The following is a 17,362-nucleotide window of genomic DNA, read 5'->3' on the forward strand; positions in this document are numbered from 1 at the left end:
GAAGCATTGTTGATGCTGTACTTTGGCACAGCCTCTAATGTGTTGTTACTTCAACCCTTAGCCACTTTGGCTAGAAAATATGTTTTGACTGTCAATAAAGATAAAATCAAATAAAACAAAATGAAGTTTTCTCAAGATTACCATGAGAACCAGAGTACGCATTGAAAAAGAGGAGTCCCCCATGGAGCAGAAAATATTCAAGATATTTAACTGATGTACCAGAAAGCTAGATGAAGCAGCTGTATTGCCAGAATTGGAATATGGGTAGGAAAATCAGCATCTTGTCTCAAGCAAGAGTATCTTGTGTCTTCTTTAGATCAGCATGGCCTTTTTTATCTTGCATACAGATGTTCTACCAGAGATGAAAAATTTCACCTTTCAAAAATTTAACTTGAACTAGCACATCTCCTTTCCTCAACTTTTCATTGCTGTTGTGGTTTTGGTGAATTTTAACTTTGGTGAACTTCTAATACCCATCTGTCCTCTCCAGAGCTACCTCAAAAAGAAAAAAAGAAAAAAATATCACTTAAGATTAATTTTATGTGACAAGGAAAAGTTGTCATACATTGAGACAGGATGGCTCTGACAGTTCACTACAGTGCCATTAAAGCATTCCCCAAATCTCTCATATTGCCAAATTCTAACTTAGACAGTTTACAAAATGTCATGATGGGTTCCCAGCTTATCAAAAGATGAAACAAAAAATACAAAGTTTTGATTAGTTGTCTTACTGTTTCACACAAAGTCTGTAACTGAAATCTGTGTATGCAATGTTGATTTTAAATGCATCCCACCATGACAGATTAGGTGTCAAAAGTCTCCTGGTTCTAATAGTACTCTCCTATTTTGAAATCACGATATCTTTGGCTCAGTTTGCAGCTAAGTGTCGGAAATGCAGATGGCATAACTCTATTAAATACTTCATTGTGATTTAATGGTTCCTCCCCTGGGTTCTGAAATACAGTGTGAATGAACTGCTAAAACTCACTGTCCAATAAAAGTGCTGAAAGTAAGACAAAAGAATTTTTAAAGTTATGTCCCAAATCTCTCTTTCTTTCTCAGAATACTTTTTAAAAAGAGGAATAAACTCTTATTTGTTGGAAGGATCAAGAGAGCATTTAGGGAAAAGCAGTCTTACACACCCACAGTGATGTTTACCATTTAAATGGTTAAAGAATATTCTTGCTAGGTTAAAATATCATTCAGAGATATCTGAAACAAAACTTTTCAGCAAATCCATTGGTTGTGTTGACCTTGGAGTTCTAATATAAATAACAGGAAGATGTAGACCTTGATAAAACACATTTAACTTTGCAAAATTGCAAGTTCAGCATTTATGTAGCTCTGAAGCAAGAAATGACTTGGTTGTTAAGTACTTTAAGGTAGGAACTTTAGATTTGCCTCTACAAAGCTGCATTTGGACGCTATCAGATTCCTTCTACCACAGACATTTGGATATTTTGCAGAAATCCAGCTTCAGCCTCATTTGATCCAGTGGTAGCAACACCAGGGAACACAGATTTCAAAGACTGCAACATACATTGGATCAGAATGAATCCTTTCAGCTTGTACAAACCTATCTCACTGTGTTGTGTTTTACAGATGTTTTTGCAATGACCCAGGATGATGATGGGCTGTAACATTTGGGGGCAGGGCAAACTTGGGTAGAGATTTCAAATAACTGCCCCTTTTTTTTCTTAAACAGATGTTTAAAATGGTATATGCATTCAACACAACTTAATATTATCATTAAAGATGATGATTATAATTGCCATAACAGCAGGGCAGCACGATCTTCATGATCTTTCACAGTCTTTACAGTAGGATCTAAACCTACCATGGCAGCCAGTGTGTAAGTGGACAAGACAGGAATCATGCACCAGTGCAGGGAGAAAGACAAATACAAAAAGTTGGAAGTGTGTTAGCTTGGTTTCATAAGGACTGAGGTCTATTCAATCAAATAGGTTTGTGTGTGTGTGTTTTCTGCTGACTGTTTTCCTCTAATTGCAGATGTCTGCAGCTGGAAGCAGGATGCATGCCATCGAAGGCACAGAATGCCAAGCCCTCCTCACCAATGAGTGCAGAAGCATTGCATCAAATGATAAATTGTTGTAGGTGACAAAGCATGGGGTTAAGCAGCGTCATGGCCACTCTGGGTGCTCCATGTCCCCTCAAGAGCTGTGGGTACCCCCAGTCTTTTGGGTGAAGGGGCCTCAGGCAGCATACCCATATGCTCCCACATCCAAACACCCACTGTGTGCCACTTGCTCCAGTGGCGTGTATCTTTGTCTTGTTATCCCTCTGCACTGCAGATGTTAAGTGACATTAACGTTAAATTCACACCTCCCCATGCAGAAAGCAGAGCCACCAGGTGCTTTTGGTAATGAGGCACCTGCAGGAGCAGTGAACAGACAAGATACCCATCAGTGTTATGCCTCTACACTTGCCTCACTGCTGCTGGAAGAACCACTGCTCCCCATTCATGTAAATCTAAATTGCTATCTTTCATCCTTTCACAAGTGGGCAGGGAATAATTTCAGCTGAAATTAATTAGCATCAAGTTCCACAACTTCATTGGTGTGCAAAAGGGTATGTAGAACAAAATGTAGGAATACCTAATTTCAGGGGTTACTCTTGCACCTCAGCCAGCACACCCTTCTCCTCTCTTATGTTCTCATGCACATTACACATTCACATTATGGGTGGCAAAGGATTCATTTTAAAACATACTCCAACATTTAGCCACTCCATAAGATTCTTAAATATGTCATCTGTATTCACTGGAAGTTTATTTCCAAGACAAAAGAAAGGAAATCAAAACCAATTACGACACTGATTTTGTTTCATCCTTTCTAGAAATATTTAAAAAAAAAAAAAGTTTTCTTATTTTTTTGTTTGTTTGACAACGAGTTTGAGGATCCCTGTGTCACACAGCAGCGTCTCTCCCATTCCTGTGATGCAGCAGTACATGACACTTCTTTTGAACCAGAAAGGTTTGCGGGAAGAAGGCTCCTTCATGCTTTACACAACAAAAACTCTTGTTGGCTTAACTGGAAACCTTTCATGTTCAAGAAGTGGGGGCCCAATCTCTATTTAGGAAGAGATAAAAGAATGAACTATTTCCCTTTTTTTAGAGGCAGGATGATCCCGTCAGTGTTGCTGTGGTGGTGACAGACAGACGTAGTATTTGTTCTTGTCTCTGAGGCAAATATATGCCAATGACTTGCAGAATCAGAGTAGCCAGTTATGGTGAATGGTGCATGGCAAATCCCTGATGAACAAAGTATGTATTACTCAAAAACATTATGTAAAGATCTACTGCTTGTTTGCAGCAGTGGCTTTTAGTAGCCACTTAATTATAACGGAGGTGGCAATATAATCTGTGTCTGTACACCCAGGGCTCTGAGCTGGTCTGATCTCTTGCTTTAAGAAGGCTCAAATCTGGCCACTGCTTTGGTGGGAGTCAGTGATAAAGCTAATCTCCTAAACAAAGCTGGTACCCAGGAAGCCCTGAAGGTGTCACAGAGTAATTCAGTGGTTACATTCATGTTTACTAGATGACTTCTAAAACTGACAAGGGGTTAGCAAATGATAGAAGTAAGCTTTTAGTCTCTTACCTCTTTATGACTGCAGCACAGACAGAAGTTACTTGCTTCATCTTCTGTGTAACAAGTATTAGACCTTACGTCACTGTTATTAAACCTTAAGCACTATCATGTACCTAGTGCTAAATATGTACTCCTCTTGTGCATTAAAATCTGTTGTTGCTGTTGCTTTATTGAAGGCTTTTTTATCCAAGGTCAGTGTGGCAAATGAAATGTCTGCATACATTTCTAATGGCTATCTTTTTTTTTTTCCCTACCTGATGTGCTTCATGACTCCAAAGGGCTAATTTAAACATGTGAGATAGGACAGAAAATAATACAGAAAAAAAAAAAAAAAGTAATAATGAAAAGAAGATGAACTAAGCAATGGGAAAGTTACTGGCTGTGGAATAGCTATTGCCAAGGGTCAAAGAAGCCTATGTTTTCCCTTTGTAAGGGAAATAGTTCATCTGTCTCTCTGCTAACCACTTAAAATCCCCCAGATAGCAGGAATCCTTAGCCCAAGGACGGGATGTCACAGATTTAGATAGCTCCTAAAGTTCCTATCTGCTAATCTTGTTAGGGACAAACTCCGTGTAAACAATGATAATCATTTAGATGGAAGAAGTTAAATGAATTGGATGTAAAAGATTTCTTGACCCTGAGTGATTAGTAAACACATTATCCTGAAGTGTGGAAACAATGTGGAAAATGAAAAGAGGCCTTTGTGTGTTGTGTTCATACACCGAGTGGCAGAAAAAGGAAGAAAGGATGAATAAGGATTAATACCTGGCAGCTTTTGAGCCCATTTTGGTAGTAAATTCCAGAAAATTAAGAGCAACCATGACAGAAGGTGGAAATCTTGCATTATATAAAATATTGGAATACAAAATAAAAATTCAATATTTATATGCTGCATATATCATAGAATCATATGCATTAAAATGCATACCAAAGGTGAGAATGTCAGCTTGAACTGCAACAGCTGGTGCCATTCTAGTCCCATCTCGTCCATATTTCAGCCTAGTGGCTACATCCACTGGGAAGTCATTAAGGATTTGCAGATATGTAAACAAATGACGGAAAGATAGCCTTCAAGATGTCTCAGGTCCTGGGTTTTCCTGTATGAAAACTACATTTACATACCTACAGTGCTCATAAATGTTGGCAGAAGTCAGGTTTTCCCACTGACAGGTGGGACAGTTTCTTCAAGAAAGGTGCATACAACAAACACCACAAGTCCACCATTTCTGAACATTAGAGGACAAAGAAGGACACTGGGTCAACCTCTTCACTGAGAGGTCAGGTCAGGGGTGGTCAGGGATGAAGATGGTGGAGAGCACTGTGATGTGCTGCAACCTCAACAACCCCGAAGACAGCACTGGTGATGTAGCAGAAGCTTGGGACTGTAGCCTAATAGCATGGGGAGTCTCGAAGTAAAACTGTTGCTATCACAATAAGCAGGTTTGGCTTTTACACATCAGAAACCTTAATTAAGAAAATCTAGATGCAAATAACTACTACGCTTGAGCTGGGTGGAAGGAACAGACTGTACCTCCCAGCAGTGAGCTGGAGCACTGCATCACGCCATGCCAGGGAAAACAACTGCGCTGGAGTGAAGCATTGGGTGAAAGGGAGATCCTGCAGCATCCCGGAGTCAGGGTCCTCCCTGAGACTTGGTGGAGCAAGTGGTGGGGAGCAGTGTTTGGAGGGGACCCCGGCTGAACGGGCAGCAAGAAGGATGCGGGAGCAGTCCGATAGTCTGAAGTGACTACTGGAGAGATAGAGAGGGAGACAGAGAGATTTTGTTGAATAAAACTTATTGAAAATCTGAAAACAAAAGGTCATTGCACTTTAGGTAAGAACCAAACATAAAAGCCTTTTGTTGTTTCATCGCTTTTGGCTGAATAAACAATGCCTTGCTTTGAAGAAGCTATTTCTGTGTCGTCTTAATCAGCGGCTAGTCACAGGCTCTCAGTGGAAAAAGGGCTTCCTGGTACCAAATGTAGTTAGGCCCTTTAGACTTACCTAATTGGTGAAATAAAGGGGCTGCATTACGGGATTATCCCCTCAAGAAAAATAAATAAATTTTAAAAAAAGGCAAGCCAGCCACTTGGGGGTGCAGGCATGCTGGGCTGCCACAGCAGCTAAAGTGCAGCTTGCCTTGTAATTATGACAGCTGGATTCTTGGTTGTAAAACAGAGATAAGCCACAAAATTAGCACCGTCGCGGAGATATGATGCATTAATATCAGAAGCTTTGTAAAGGCTTCCTAAATTTCTGCTATCTCTGTACTGATAGAAAGGCAACCCTCCAGGAGAAAAAAAAAAAAAAAAAATTGTTTCTTCCCAGACAGTAGTTCTTCATGGAGATCTCCGGCATGGAGACTGATGAGTGAAATCCAAGTCGCTGTGAGGTAGTGATGTAATCGCGAAGTCTGTCTGTGCAGCAGAAGGAAGGCGTGGGCTGCTGCCAGGTGAAGAGCAGCGAAGACAGCAAAAGTTTGGGTGAATGCTACCACCAGCTACTGCATGTCCAGAGAGATGCGCTGGACTAAAGCCCGTGCTAACATATCCCCTTTGCTACTGTGGGCTTAATTAGTGTAGGCGAGATTTGTTTTTTTTTTCGGTTTATATCTGTGCTAAGCTGCTGGATAATTTTGCGGCGCACCACGAAGCAGCGGCTTACGTTTAGGTGCGGGGTGAGGTGCACAAAATGAACTGGGGGCCTGCGTGTCGGAACCGAAATACCCCCAATGTCAGAGAAAAAAACGCATTTATTTGCAAGCTCGGAGGTAAAACCGGAGCTTTAGGGAAGGGCTGTCACCCTGCCACTTACTGGCACTTAGTGGCAGACAAAGGGCTTGTAAAAGGAAAAGTTGGAAGCTATTGTGAGATGGGAGCCAATGGACTGGGTGACTTAACAGGTCGTTCTCACTCATAGCTTCGCGATGTTTCTCCCCCTGGTCATGCAACAGCCCGGCCATGGACCGGGGCTGTGCCCGCAGAAGGGCTCCTCCGCGGGCTGATGCTGTTGAGTGCATTACTCTTGCTCAGCATTTCTATTAACTTTTAATGCAGTATTAATACGGGCTCTTTTACTCTAAGGGCAGGTAGAGGGGATGCAAATCACGGACAGAAAAGATCTGAAGAGCCTTTTGTCTCCCGCTGGACAATTAGTACTTATTTCACTCTTCTAGATGCATACAGCAGGCCGGAAAAAAAAAAAAAAAATCATCCATCAGCACCAATTTTGCCAGCCCAGCTCTGACAGGCGACCTCGGTGCCCCCCACCCCGTGCCGTTTCCATAATTTCACCCTTGTCCCGATTCCCGGGACAGAGATTTCCAGGGTAAGGGTCAGGCACCCCACCTCGTGGAGCGGCTGGGAGGAAGGGCGCACCCGAATTTCACCAAGCGGGATGACGAGAAGGGGAGAGGGGGCGAGGGGGGACCTCCAGGCCCTCCAGCCAAAACTTCCCGAGACAAGGGGGTTGGAGCGGGTGCGGGGGGCTATGCGGGAGGGGGTCGGGGGGAGGACACCCTCTCCCCTTTATCTTGCTCTCCACGCTTTCCCTTCCCACACCCCCGCCTGTCTCCCCTCCGGAGCCGCTCGGGGGGCCGTGCGGGCGGCAGGCAGGGAGGGAGGGAAGGAGGGAGGGAGGCTGCGGAGGCGGAGGCAGCGGCGGGACGGAGGCCGGCGGCCGGTCGGTGCAGGAGGAGCGGCGGCGGCACCTGGCGGGCGCGGCGGGGCATCCTCCTCGCCGCGGGTAGGGCGGCGGCAGCGGCATCGGGAGCTGCGCTCGGCCCCGGGGCCGAGCCAGGAGGGACCAGCCCAACCTCACGCCTCGCCTCGAGGAGGAGGAGGGGGAGGAGGAGGAGGGAGGAGGAGGAAGAAGAGGAGGTGGAGGCTCCGCCGGCTGCTCGCTCCGGCAGAGGCTGCGCGGCCGCAGGAGGAGAGGGGACCATGAGCCGCGCCGTGCTGGCCTGGCTGGCGCTCTGCGGGAGCCTGGCGCTCGCCCGAGGTGAGCCGTCGGGGGCCGGGGGTCGGGGTCGGGGGTCCCAAAAGTCTCAGCCCAAGTGCGCGGGGACCGGGCGGGCGCGGCCGGCGGTGGGTGCCTCCGGCCGGGCTGCCTTTTTGTTCGCGGCTGGGCATTGCACGGACTTAGCTCCGCAACCCAGGCAGAAACCGGCCAGCCTGCCCTCCCCGGGCACGTTTTGTTTCGCAACTACGCTTAATGAGCGGGGGGAAGACGTGCCGGGAGGGCTGAGATGTAACCCAGACGAGTGGTTGGGAAGATTTAACAATACCCGCAGAGCTGTCCACACCTTTTATATATATATATATATATATTTATTTTTTTTCCTTCCTTTCCCCCCCGCCACACCGCCCCAATCAGCCGTCTTCATTTTAATTTGAAGGCTCGGGGAGCCGGAGGTCCAGCAATCCGCGGAGCAGTTTGCAAACACGTTCGGGGGGCTTCAGCATCGCGGCAGCATTGGACAGCTCTCCTCAGGCTCCCCTTTTCCTGCTGCTCTTTAACTAGGGCACCTCCGTCTAAAACATCAGCGGCGCCTTCTCCATCTCTCACCCACCCCCCCCCAACGCGCTCGGAAAAAAAATCCCCAACTCCCGAAAAATAACTTTACGAGTTCTCTTCATCATTGTTTGAAATAAGCCTTCACTGTAAGCGGAGTGGGGTTTCCGACTCCGCATTTAAAAGAAAAAGAAAAAAAAAAAGTTGTCGGGGCTCACCCGGCGGCGGTGCGGGCGGGAGGACGGGGACCGGCGGAGAGGGAAGGAAGGCTCCGGGGGTGGCCGGAGCTCACCTGCCCGGTCCTGGCCACCACATCCTCCGGGGACGACCCCCAGCAGCTCCCCGCAGCCCCTGGAGGCTCCCCCGAGCCCCGGCTGCAGGGCACGGGTGAGGATTTTCGGCCGCCGGGAACCGCGGCCTCGTCCTCCGGGTGGGGGCTGCTGCGGTCCCTCCATGGGCAAGGCACATCTCGGGGGGGGGGGTTTGAGGAAGACCTTGTTGTCGTCCTGGTTGTACCTCCCCGAAACTGAGTAGAACAAGTGTTATCCTGAGGACTCACAAGAGTATTTTCATTGACTGCGACCTGCTCTCGTCACTGTTCACTTTTTTTTTTTTCATTTTAAAATGAAACCGATGTATCAGTAAAATTGAATATTTTATCAGATCTTAAATTATTCAGCACGGTGGCTCCTCAAAATCCAATAACGTTAACACAGTTGCAGCGAACATGTGATAGCTTATGCAAGATGTCATTGTACCTACAGTTTATGCCTAAAGTCTTTTAAGCAAAAGACACTGCAACTGACACAAAGTCTACACGTGCCATTTGGCTTTGCCTTGGGCTTCTGTAGGACTGTGCGGGGTTTACACCTGAGATGTTTTTTCATTTAAGTCTACGATTTTGCAATGTTTTTAGTTGACTTCAGAGCACAGAAAACTTCACAGATTTTCTAGAGCTGAGAAATAGGAAGAAAGAGTCCATTTGTTCTGTTACTGCTTGGGCTGTGATTGTTCAGTTAAGGGTTTGTCCTTGGGTTTCAAAATGGAACAGAAGAAAATTATACAGTCTTTTTTTTTTTTTTTTTAATGCTGAAGCAGAATAAAATGCTGCTTGGCAAGTCTGATATAGTGGGTTAATTTTGCTCGCTGTCATAATGTTTACTTTTAATAGGTCTTCTCAATTTATGTAGACTCTAAGCACTGTAACTAACAAACTCTTTATAGAGCAGTTTTTGAACGGTGCAAAACTTTTTGTGCATTGTTTGAATATTACTTGCTGATGAGTCCGTTCACATAATGGAGTATAATGAATGTATAACGAAAACCTATGGTAATGTCATCTGTGCAGTGGTCAGTTCTTCCTTGCTTTCTTCAGGGGTAAATTCCAACTGCAGATCAAAGTTAAATTATACGGTTCATTACAGACCTATGTTTCAAATCTGCCCTCAAATAGAAAATACCAATTGTTTGTTGGAGCACTGAAGGGTAATGATGGAGATCAAATTCCAGTCGATTTATCACATCTTAAAAACCTTTTTTGCTTTTTGCATTTGGAACACATACATAGTATATCAGCAAATCATTTTTTTTTCTTTAAAAAAGGGGAGAGAGGGATGGGGAAGGGGGTTGCAAGAGAGGGCTAAAGTCATCCCAGTAACATGAAAGTCATCCCAGTGGAAGACTGGAATTATCTTCTCTGGGGCTGGTCTGACAAATTTGCAATCTCATGCACTGTAACAGGAGTCTGATCTTCAGAGATGTGTTTGTATGCATGTATATGATGAAGCTAGGCTTCAAGGGTGCAGTGACTTCTACTTCTTAGCTTGCAAGAAAGATGCAGTTGCATTTTTAATGAGGGATATGCTTTTATATTTATTTCTAAACAGCCGTAAAGGTTCACATTTACTTTTTTTTCTGTTCCTTCTTCAAATCAGAACAAGAGCAAATTTGACGTTCCACCGTGCAGCAGACAGACAGTAACTAACTACTAGAGTGACTACAGAGACTACAGGAGATTATTTCAGGTGGAACAGATACAGAGCATCTCATCTGCAGAAGTAGTGCAGGTTCTTTAGTTCCACTGTGCATTTTGTAGGAATAAATAAGCACATCATTGCCAAGAGATTTTTGGAACAGTGAGTGAAGATTGGGATCAAATGAGGGGAAAACATTATTGAAAACTGGTGGCTATCTTAGTCCCCAGATTTACTTCATGGAGCAGGGCAAACTGATCAGCTGTGGTAATGGTACCGTGTATTCCATGTCTATGTATTGAATGATTTTGCAATAGGATCTTCTGAAGGTTTACCATCTGAGCTGTCTTTGTCATGGAGCTGATCCTTAAATTGTATTGTACATTTTCATTTTCCTTGTTGCTGAGTTTTTAGGTTTCATTTGCCTAAAAGTGATAGTGACATTGCTGAAACCAAGCAAATCTCATTCTTCTTTAATTTGTGACTGTGAGCCTGAGACATAATATTTTGGAACTTTCAAGGAACCATTTCATAGATGTTGCTTTTTCTCCATTACAGTGGGAACCTCCACTCTCTCTGAGGCTTAGAAGTGTCTGTAAACTCTCTTTCTGCAGCTGGAATGAGCTGCAACGAGTAAAAGTCCTGAGAAACAACAGAGGTAAACTGTATGTTTGTTCACATGCAACTGTGCCAAAAGACTGAAAAGATCACAGACACTTTTAAAGACCAAGATTCCTCTGAACACACCTTTGTCTTTTTGGACGGCATCTGCTTCTGTACAAACTGCTGACAGTGTGACCCTGCATAATGATTTCCACTGTTCTTTTAACAAATTACATTTGTATACAAATTGATTTTCCATGACTGCTCATACAGCCTCCAGAAAGCATATAGCAGATACACTCTTGCATCCAGTCCGTGTCTGGTCAGTCTAGGACAGAATTTGATGTCAAGCCGTGTGTTCTTATAACTGGATTTAATAGTGCTGGTTGTGTTGTTTTCTTTTATTTTCTTTTATTTTTCTTTTCAAGTATCCAACTTTGTTTTTCTCTGCCCTACGTACTTAAATCCTGTATGTCTTCTTTCAAAGGATATATTTCATATAAAGCTGTGTTTCAATGATAGCGTAGTGAAAAGGGGCACTGTATTATCTTTCATCCCTCTCCCATTTTTCCAGTTGGCATCCAACTGAAAATCAAGGAAATGATCCACATTGGAAGTTATTTCAAAAGACAAATGCTTTGCATTAGGATGTTGATTTTTATGCCTTGAACTAGCTATTTATACAGCACTTATCAACACAGCAGCCGTGGCATACTCGCAGCCAGATATCCCATCAATGTAAGTAAAGATACCAGAACCTGGCCCTGGAAAAGCAGTGCTTAAAGAGACTGCAAGAGTCAGAGCAAATATATGTTATTCTCAAATTTATTGTGAATCTCATAGCAGTCAGCATGTTATTGTTTTCTCTTTTTTTTTTTTCTTTTAATGTATTTACACATTTCAAACTTACGTAAGCCCCAGAGCCAACAGCATATCTGAAGTCTTAGAGGACTGTCTGCATTGTATTACAAATTATGTTGGGCTTCTTTGAAGCATATCTGAGGCCTAGCTGCCTCAATTTTGAAAGAATATGTGTTGAGGATCAAAACACTGTTAATTTCTTTTGACTTTAAAAGCATTTTCACGGTGAGAACGTGAGTTTCATTTTTATTAGTCAAATAGCACACTAGAAAATGAAAGATGAGTTATGAGATTTAAACCCAAATAAGGATTGTAAGTACCTTAACATTTACAAACTTAAAAACCTTGGAAAATGCTGGAATATAACTAATGGAGGACCTACACACATATTTTATTCAAAGGGTGCGAAGTGAGGAAATAAGGGGAAAACCAACATGAGCCTAAGTTCAGTGCATTATATCGCTGATAATGGGTCTAGGTTTCCTCTGTAGGGAACTTAGGTTGTGCAAGACCTTATCTTAGAGGGAGAGCTACTCACTGTGTGTACTGACAGTAGGATAAGCCTAATTTCCTAGTGGTATGTATAGAGCACTAAAGCAAAGGAGCTTTTGTGCCCTTCTTACTGCACAACCAATCCATGGGCCCACCTGAAAACAAAAACTGCAAGCACAAGCCTGGGCACTGGATATTACTGAAGGATCCCAGAAATTTGGAGGTGCAGAATTTGTGCATGTTTGTCACGTGCAGGTGGTTTGGGATCTTGTAAAATCTCAGTTTAAGTATCATGGGAATATACTTAACACTTTTGTTGTTGTTGGTTGGTTGGCTTTTGATCAGCAAGCTGTGTTACTTTCAGTCACAGCACTGATGTTCTATTTTAAGTTTAAAAAGTTGAGAAATTAAATAGACCATGGTCCACTAATAAAAAGTCAAGCTAATCTAGCTAATAATTACAGCATGTGGTGTGTGAGTGAATGCACTATCCTATGAAACACACGTGAAAAGTTAATTTTCCATGCTGTATAGTAGCCATGTACATATATAGTGGGCATATCCATTCTCTTCAGCAGTGGAATTATGTTCACTTATGTGCCACACATCTAGTCTGGTACTTCATAAACCATTTTCAAAATGTTTGGGTAATGTTAAATAAGACTTAATTGTTCTATGAACTCTGGATGCAGAGCTCCATAGTTCAAGACAAAATCTGTTGAATTTGGCAAAAGCAGCAAACATTTAAAACTATTTTTGAGACTCATGGTTGTTTTCTTCACTTCACCTCCCAAAACTTTAGTTTTGGCCATCTGTAGGCAAAGGCTCAAAGTCACAGGACTTTTGTGAAAGTTGTTTGAAAATACAGAGGAAAGTATTCATCTGCATGGTTCACATGGAGAACCCAGCATATCTTAACAATACCACTCGTGCCTGCAGAAGGCCAGTTTCAGGAGTCAGGACTTGAGACACAGTATTTTAAGCAATAAACCTGAGCATGAAGATGACAGCAGGGAGGAGCAGGAGATGGAGGATGGTCAGCAGGCACAGGGAGATCTGCTCCTTGCTTGGAGCCTGGGCAGGCTCATCTGAGTGGGAAACTGAAGGTGCGAGCAAAGATGTGGACAGCATGGGTTTGTGTCAGCTCTGAAGTGTTTCAGGCCAAGGTTTTAAAATGAGAGTCTCCAATTTTGTTCTCATATGGAGCAAGACTTTTTCAGTGTTTTGCAAAGAGCCTTCTTTTTCTTCTTCCTGTCCCGCTCCCTTGCAACTCATTGTTTTTCTCAGTTGTTTTCAGTTTTAAACAGCGCAAGGCACTGGTGCATAGCCAGAGTGTTCTCCCAACAGCAACTTTTTGACATAGATAAAAAAAAAATTGAAAGAGATGATTGCTTTGCCAATTTTTAGCTGAAGTAATTTTATTTGCCATGCTTCTATGTAGGGAGCTGACAAAATTTTTATAAAAACTGCTTTTTTCCTATCATTGTCAAGATGCTGTGTCAACCTGTATAATTATGGAGAGCTGTGACAGCAGTGGGTAAATAACAGTAATTTCTGCCCTGTGATTACTCATGTCCGTAGGTTTCTACAATAGCAACGCTACGACAGACAATTTAGAAAATACTTTTGGATAAGACTTAGATACGCTGTGTGTGTGAAAAATAGAAAATAAAAGAGCATTGATTTATTTTAGTTTTAACATTTACATCTTTCTGTCCATCTCCCCCTCATGTACAACAGCCTCTGTCCCTGCTGGATATCATTGCACACAAGCATTGCCTTTAATCCAGGCTTGCTCTCTGATTATTCTCTATTACAGTCCCATAGGCTGTACCACTTTAATCTGTTTGCCAGTTTTCATTTTTCCAGCTAAGTATTATGTTTAGAGACAGTGGCATGGGCTTTGAGACTGTTTTTTTCTTATTCATACCCTTTGCAGTTTGGGCTTTCAAAACAGAGATGGAGAAAACATCATTTGCTGCATAACTTGTCAGGTTTCTTACTTGTGTGAGGAATTGCACAGGATTGTCTTACAAGGACTTTTGTAGGTTAAAAAAAAAAAAAAAGAAAGATCTAGTAGCTGATTGCTCTCAGATGCTATTCCATAACTATTTAAAAAACACTGAACATCCATTGACTTGAACAATTCCAAGGAAAAATTAGATCAATACAGTGAATGGCATACAGTATGTATGGGGAAATTATATGCTGTTGTCATGAGAAGTAGCTAAAATGATCTAGTAGTTCTCTTCTATTGTACATTCTATAGATATTTCTTTAATGATGCTTTTGTCTAATTTCTTAGATGTCTCTTTTATGGCTTACCTCCTGACCTCATATAAAATGATGCGTCAGTTATAAGCACTCCTTCAGGATAAAGACCAACCTCTTTAATAATGACTTTTATTTCCCTAGGTGTGATCAATCCCATAGTGTTCTAACCTCTTGACTTCCTTCATCTGGCTTCTGTTTAATCTGGTGTACTTGTTCAGGTGCATGTTGTCTTTTAGAAATGCTGCATTGTCATACCCTGCATCCTTATGCATATGCTTACGCTCTGTGGTTCCTGTGGGTGACAGCTATCGTTTTTCATTATAATTAACCGAACTCCTCCGGAAAGGTAGGTCTTTGATTCAGCCTGCTGCTGAAGTCACAGTGGACAGACAGAGATCAGGAAAGAAAAAAATATAATTCAAGCAATGTCAGACATACTCAGAAGTGTAGTCCCAAAAAAGGTAGTCAAAAATCAAAGCAACATTCCGAGTCAGAGCCCTGAATTCTGCTGAGTAAAGCATGGTTGGCAATATGTAGTGGCTGCACATTAAGGCTACATCTATATTACTTCACACATCAAGAGCAATTATTACCCTAAGGTGCCTCAGTATCCTTCAGTATGGTTGGGTAATTATGTGCTAATATACAGCTATAGTGCTGAGTGTAAGTAAAAGTAGGGTAGTAAAATTGCGGCTCTGACCTGTGGGTAGAGATGCTGCTGCTTGGCCTCTGGAGGGGTGAGGGGCAAGGTCTAGTCTGTAGGGACTTCTCAGTCCATGCAGTTTGTTACCGCTAAGCATCAGCTGAGATGAGCGACTTTGTTGGGTGTTTGGTGGCCAAGCCCCTCTAGTTGCTGTTTGCCACTAATTTCCGTAATTTCAGCACTGGTGATGGTGTTATGCAGAGCAAAAGAAAACTGCATTTCTCTGCAATGCTGGTTTTCTGATAGTTCAGCTTCTTGGGTGACTTAGTGGCAGGACCAGCCAAGGCCCAGTACGGGTGCAAGGAAAGGTGATGGGAAGTGGGAGGGAGCAGTGAGCGTCATGGTGTTGTTGGACACTGTATGTATCCTCACATTCTTTCTGCAAGGGAAATTAAAGATGCTTTTCTCAGCAACAAATCTGGTGTTTTTTCCTGAGAAATAGATTTCTGGACCTACCCCTATGAGTGCTTGCTGGCTATCAGTGTTTGTGTGAATGTCCCAAGTCCATTTTTCAGTACCAAACAGGTGAACTTAAGCCATATTGAGCACTAACACAAGCTTGCTTGTTCCTCCACCCTAGGCAGAAAATGCCAAGCTCCTCCCTGTCCCATGTGTGTAGTTATATATCACCTACTGTAGAGACCAGGTACAAAAACCATACCTCTGAGTATGTGTTGAGTTCCTGTCTGTGTGCACTTGCAGTACCTTCCTGCAGGCGGAGGAGCAAGCTCTGCATTTCTCCTGCCACCTCCCAGCACAGAGGCACACTGCCTTACTGTCCTGGGGCCAATCAAGTGCTGATTAACAAAAATGTTCCTGGTAGACTATTTTGATGAGGGTAGATTACAGTGTTTTTCTTCCCTAATTACTATGCACAAACTATTTAGCTTGTGGATAAAGATCACTCCCTGGCCACAGAGAGCAGTCAGGAGGAGCTGCCTCCCTGAAAGTCTCTCCCCTTGCTTGTTCATGGGCAAGCAAACTGCTTTAGAGCTGCTGGTGAGGAGACGTGGCTCTGGCTCCTCCATTCGGGCTAACTGAAGGCTGAGCAGGAAGAGAGAAGCAGCCAAAATGAATGAGTAAAACCATGACATGCTTCAGTTACTCCATGGGGAAACTCTTCAAAATGTAGATCTAAAATATTTCAGTTATTTGTTCTGGTAGCAGTTCATGTGAATGTACACCTGTTGAGTCTGGCGACTGGGTTGCGTTGGACCAAGGAGCATCCTTCAGCGAGTACGTGACTTGATGAAGTGCTGTGCCATTCCCAGTGGCAGCGTTCCTTTACCCCAACCTCACACACTAGCTCTGTGTCTCTTCCTGGGGTCTGAAACCAGTTGGTGATTAATTTTGACCAATTTGGTCTGCTGGCAATTTTTTTCAGTAGACAAGTTTTGAAAGTTTTTGTATGTTTCCTGTAGAAAGCAATAAATAATTAAGTATAGGTAAATTACTTTCTTTTCCAGTAGGAGATTTAAATCTCAACTAAACATTTACTTTTAAGGCAGGGGAGAGAAGGAGGAATAACCCAAAACTGTGACCCAAGTTAACTGAGATAAAGATTAATCAGATTACATATAGTCAGTTTTCTGAACTGGGTAGCACCATTTTCCAAGCTGAAGAACTGTAGCAAGAAATACAGGAAATTTTTTTCTTGCATGTTTTTGGAGATTCAGGAAGGTATTCTTTCACCCTGTAGATGTTCTAATCTGGCAGATATTCCTAATGTTTTATGCCAGCATCTTCCATAGTAATCTTTTTTTTTGTATCTTGTGTCACATCAAGCTTTTTTTTTTTTTCTTCCTCCTTCTCTTTTCTTGAAGTGTGTGCACCTGTGCACCTTCCAGATGCTACAAAAAGCATCCCTGAAGTCTGAAGACAAAGGTCAATACATCACATGGAAAGGCATCTACTTTTAAGAAAAATAATGAAATTTGATGACTTACATCTGCTTACCTAGAGCCTGGATGTTAGGTCTCCTGTAGTGTAAGTCTCTGCACTGCAAATATTGCAGCTGGTTGCACATGGATTTTACAGTGTGTGTGCGGTGTTAGCACGCTAGTGATATTTACCCAAAGACTTGCATGGATCTCACAAACAGGTAATCTTCTAGAATTGCTGTTTCAGGAAAACTCTCAGTTGGAGTTATTTTGGTGTTCCTGCTTTATTACTGTATATGCAAGAGATTCTAATTTCTTTTCCAGTTTCAAAATGAGGTGTTAGAAGCTTTTAACATTCAAATTGCAAATGCCCAGTCTGTTTACAGCATGGTATATGTATTTTGTAACAGTTGGAATAATTTTTAAAAGCCTTTAATATAGGATCTCAGAACAGAT

At 42.7% G+C, this 17,362-nt stretch overlaps 1 protein-coding gene across 2 annotated transcripts in view; it reads left to right on the forward strand.

Moving 5' to 3' along the window:
• The first annotated feature begins 6,908 nt into the window (after positions 1–6,908).
• The window catches only part of EDIL3 (EGF like repeats and discoidin domains 3), a 270,841-nt gene continuing 260,387 nt past the window's right edge, over positions 6,909–17,362 (forward strand). For both annotated transcript variants that reach the window (XM_066987842.1, XM_066987843.1), the window contains exon 1: positions 6,909–7,607. In XM_066987842.1, coding sequence (XP_066843943.1) covers positions 7,550–7,607 — 58 coding nt within the window. In that variant the 5' untranslated portion in view covers positions 6,909–7,549. The remainder of the gene's footprint in view (positions 7,608–17,362) is intronic.

This window comes from Anser cygnoides, chromosome Z (genome assembly GCF_040182565.1).
Source record: "Anser cygnoides isolate HZ-2024a breed goose chromosome Z, Taihu_goose_T2T_genome, whole genome shotgun sequence".
In the NCBI taxonomy this organism is placed as follows: Eukaryota; Metazoa; Chordata; class Aves; order Anseriformes; family Anatidae; genus Anser; species Anser cygnoides.